This window comes from Capsicum annuum, chromosome 1 (assembly GCF_002878395.1).
Source record: "Capsicum annuum cultivar UCD-10X-F1 chromosome 1, UCD10Xv1.1, whole genome shotgun sequence".
Taxonomy (NCBI): Eukaryota; Viridiplantae; Streptophyta; class Magnoliopsida; order Solanales; family Solanaceae; genus Capsicum; species Capsicum annuum.
In genome coordinates this window covers 157,643,416-157,647,639 of record NC_061111.1, presented here as the reverse complement: position 1 = coordinate 157,647,639, position 4,224 = coordinate 157,643,416, and the positions used below count along the sequence as shown (strand labels likewise).

At 35.4% G+C, this 4,224-nt stretch overlaps 1 protein-coding gene across 2 annotated transcripts; it reads left to right on the top strand.

Annotated features, from left to right (window-relative positions):
* Positions 1-593: 593 nt before the first annotated feature.
* Positions 594-3,945, top strand: LOC107857113 (polygalacturonase At1g48100). 2 transcript variants are annotated; one of them, XM_016702056.2, is made up of 6 exons: positions 594-1,305; positions 1,863-2,030; positions 2,193-2,237; positions 2,336-2,543; positions 2,728-2,812; positions 3,118-3,945. In XM_016702056.2, the coding sequence occupies exons 1-6, from the start codon at positions 904-906 to the stop codon at positions 3,623-3,625; spliced, it is 1,416 nt and encodes a 471-aa protein (XP_016557542.2). In that variant the 5' UTR covers positions 594-903; the 3' UTR covers positions 3,626-3,945. The 2 variants fall into 2 exon arrangements, with proteins under 2 accessions (XP_016557542.2, XP_016557543.2); XM_016702057.2 differs by lacking the exon at positions 1,863-2,030.
* Positions 3,946-4,224: the final 279 nt, after the last annotated feature.

Below are 4,224 nucleotides of genomic sequence, written 5' to 3'. Positions count from 1 at the left end.
AATTTGTTTGTTGGGTTAATTTTGACTTAATGTGGAGTTTAAGAAGCTAAAAAAGATTTTTCAATCATGTAGTTTTAAACTAAAACTGTGTGTAATATACCAAAATGTCCTTTAATCTCAACGCCTTAAAAGTATCACGTGCAAAGTTAGGATTAAAAAGCCATCATAAAAGGAAAGAGACATTCGTTTTAAAATGTCTCTTTCCTTTTATCTCGCGTACTCTTAAACTAAAAATATGTAGAATGTACCAAAATATTCTTTAATCTCGTCATCTTAAAAGTGTCAAATGGAAAGTTAAGACTAAAAAGTTGTCATAAAAGGAAATAGACTTTAGTAAAACAAACAAATTGAAATGAAGTGATTGAGCGAATATTTGTTGTAATTTTAACGAATTTTTACACATAAAGTTATACTCAAAATTAATGCAAGGTAAACATAAGCTTAATTCAGATCGATGAAAGTAACTACGTCATTACAATAGGCTGATACCGCTTACTCAAAATCTTGGGAAAGACATACAGTACTGTAGGCATGTATGTAGCCATCTATATATAGGGGCACGTCAACCATGAGTACATGGCAAAGATAGATAAATGTGCTCAGCCTTTCGGCTTCTGCATGCACTAGTGCTGAAACACACAAACATTCACACTAACGCCCCTTTTCTTTTTACTAGTATTAATTTATGTGCAAGTTGACACAACATTGCCAGAAAATTCTCACCATAAAAACTCTTCTAAGGCTAAATTCCTTTCCACTTTCTGTACAACTCAGAGTCTTTTCCTTGAATTCTTGAAATTCCCTCATTCCTCAGTACCCAATTTGAAAGTAACGTTTCAGCACTATTACCACTGTAGTGTCATTTTCTATCTCTTCATTTAATTCGGCACTTAGAAAATCGAAATGGCATCGCTATCAACCAGTGCTGCGCCTTTGTCACTACTTGTTATATTTTACATGACAACTGCATTATTCATGAGTAGCCACGTCGTTACTGCTAGGTACCATCACCACGGACACCGCGGCCACCACAATAAGAAACAACACAAGCATAATTCCCACATATCATATCCGCCTTCAATTTCACCTGAGCCTTCTGATTCTCCCGTGGACATAGGGTTTTATGATGTGAGGTCTTTTGGGGCACAGGGTGATGGCATTGCGGATGACACTGAAGCTTTTAAGGCAGCATGGGATGCTGCTTGCCAAGTTGAGTCAGCGGTCATTCACGTCCCTGTTGGTTACTCTTTCATGATCCAATCCACTATTTTCACTGGTCCTTGTCAAAATGGTTTGGTGTTTCAGGTACTTAGTTAACACACACTTCTCCCTCAATTTTTGTGTTTGACTTGACACAAAATTTTTAGAAAGAAATACAGTAAGAATCTTTAATAAATATCGAAAATACCTTTAGCACTTTATGTGCATGTCATTAAGGGCATGAAGTTTAAAATTAAAAACTTTCAGGAGTTCTTTTTTAATATATTATAAATAAGAAAAAGTGTCACATAATTACATGAAGTAGATGGAGTATGTCTTATTATATTACTCCTTAGTCCTTTCTGCTTTTTTTTAAGTGGCACCAACTATTTGATCCTTCATACTATGCTTTAAAAACAATCGCATAAACGATAAATTTCTCGTTTTATTTTCAATTGGCATGCTTTTTGGATCACAAAAATCTCATGTATGATCATAAATTTCAAAAGTTTTTTCTGCCTTTAATTTTATCTCCTGTCAAACTATACCACATAAATTAAAAAGGATTAAGTAATTTATAAGGTGTACTAAAAAAAAAAGAGTGGTGAGGAATGTTTTTGGTTTATGTAACTGATGTTGTGTACCAACATCAACATGGGAAGTTGGAAGGAAGTATAATGCCTCCAGATGGACCGGAGTCGTGGCCGAGCAACAACACTAAGCGGCAGTGGCTGGTATTCTATAGAGTAAATGAGTTGTCACTGCAAGGTGGAGGCGTCATAGATGGAAGAGGAGAAGAGTGGTGGAACCTTCCTTGCAAACCCCATAAGGTATATTATATATATGGGGATAGGGGACTAGCAGCATATATATATATGTGTGCCTACTTTTCCTTTTCACTATATATATGGGATAGTGCTTAATTTCATACTCCTTTACACGTACATACTAATATAAATTATCTAATCCTCAGTACTGTTGTATTATTACAGGGACCTAATGGAAGTACACTGCCTGGACCATGTGACAGCCCAATTGTGAGTGAAATTAAATATTTACCACTAAACTTGCAGTTTTAGTTTTTGTGAATTTAGGTTTAATTCTAGTAGATTAAAATTTTGGTACGTACTTGCAGGCCATTAGATTCTTCATGAGCTCAAATCTAACAGTTCAAGGAATTAAGATGAAGAATAGCCCACAATTTAATTTCAGATTTGATAACTGCAAGAATGTGCATATTGAATCCCTACACATTACAGCTCCCGCCTGGAGTCCCAACACTGATGGCATTCACATTGAACAGACAAGCAATGTTGAAATATATGACTCACTCATCTCTAATGGTACGCTAATTCTACTTAATTAATACACACAAATTAATTTCGTGTATTTAAGCCTGGTGACAACACTTTACAGGCGAATGTCATGATTCTAGAGTGTTATACGAAAGCTAAAATTATTCCTTAGCTTGTTCTTGATAATTGCACCTCCTAATTAACTTTTGGTTCAACTTGTATGCTATTACAGGTGACGATTGTGTATCCATAGGAGCAGGATGTTACGATGTGGATATTAGGAATCTCACATGTGGACCTGGAGGACATGGAATCAGGTAGAGCTAATAATAATCTAGCCTAGCTACTTGCTTAATGGGTTGACTATTATATAATCTTCAAAAAGTGATTGTAACAATGGCTTGTTTACACAACTTGTGCATGTAATATACTTTCATCTGAAAAAGCTAGCTAGCTAGCAAAAACAAACAAATATAAGAATGATTTTAGATCCTGAATTCTTTTACATATCTTAGCATGTTGCCTGATAAGCTGATAGTATAAATATTTTTTACATCATCAATGTACATAATTTAAACTCTTATCTAAATTTTTCGCATTGTTTGCTTTTGTCATTGTATAGCATTGGGAGTTTAGGCAACCACAATTCGCGAGCATGCGTATCAAACATCACAGTAAGGAACTCAGTTATAAAGGGATCGGATAATGGAGTGAGGATCAAGACATGGCAAGGCGGATACGGAGCATTATCAGGAGTTTCCTTCCTCAACATTCACATGGACAATGTACGAAATCCCATTATAATCGATCAATTCTACTGCCTATCGAAAGACTGCAGCAACCACACCTCAGCAGTGTCCATTTCGGATATTGAGTACTCGAGCATAAAAGGAACGTACGATATCAGAAGCCCGCCAATGCATTTTGCTTGTAGTGACACTATCCCGTGCACTAACATAACACTTTCGGACATAGAACTTCTGCCTGCTCAAGGCGATTTAGTGTTGGATCCGTTCTGTTGGAACGCGTATGGCGGACAAGAGACGCTTATTATACCTCCTATTTTTTGCTTGTTAGAGGGAAATCCTCCTGCAGTGTTTGCGAGAAACGACTTGGGGTATTGTTCGTGAAATTTTATTTGCACGGATATTTTAATTAATATTGCCTGATTGTGCGGTCCGTTTTTGTAGTTTCTGTACATATCAGGTTTATAATATAGATTGATGGATTTGAGATGGGAATCATCCGAAACATCGATCTTTATAATGTAATTTAGATAAGAAGGGGAGCTTATTGCTTACATTGGGTACACCCTTGAGATTAAGTATAGTCTAAGCTTTCTCAATTCAGTACTTGATGTGATATTTTTGTGTGCTTATGTTAGTAATATAGTTTAGTTTCTTCTGTTTTATACTTTCAAGAAGTAATGGCACGAGTGTTTTATCTATCATTCTGTTCATTTGAATTTTGACTGTCTTTTTATTAGGAAAACTATGAATAGATGTATATATGGCCACAGCGGTCAGCCGCTCCGTTTATGTTTACGTTTGAAAATTGATAATGATTTTGAAATACTTTTTCTTTGTTTTAAAATTGTCCAAGTCCAATCTAGGGTTTCCTTTCATTAGTTCAGCGATTTCACTATTTTTTAATAGGTCAAGTAATATTGCGGGTCGATAAAAAATAATTACATTTCTTAACCTAATATGCATAAATTATATTATTGATG

Bases quoted from the DNA above. Each gene is read 5' to 3' on its own strand.
- LOC107857113 (XM_016702056.2), top strand. From the start codon at position 904: ATGGCATCGCTATCAACCAGTGCTGCGCCTTTGTCACTACTTGTTATA. The intron at 2,238-2,335 runs GTGAGTGAAATT...ACGTACTTGCAG, and splicing joins GACCATGTGACAGCCCAATT to GCCATTAGATTCTTCATGAG. The intron at 2,813-3,117 runs GTAGAGCTAATA...GTCATTGTATAG, and splicing joins CCTGGAGGACATGGAATCAG to CATTGGGAGTTTAGGCAACC.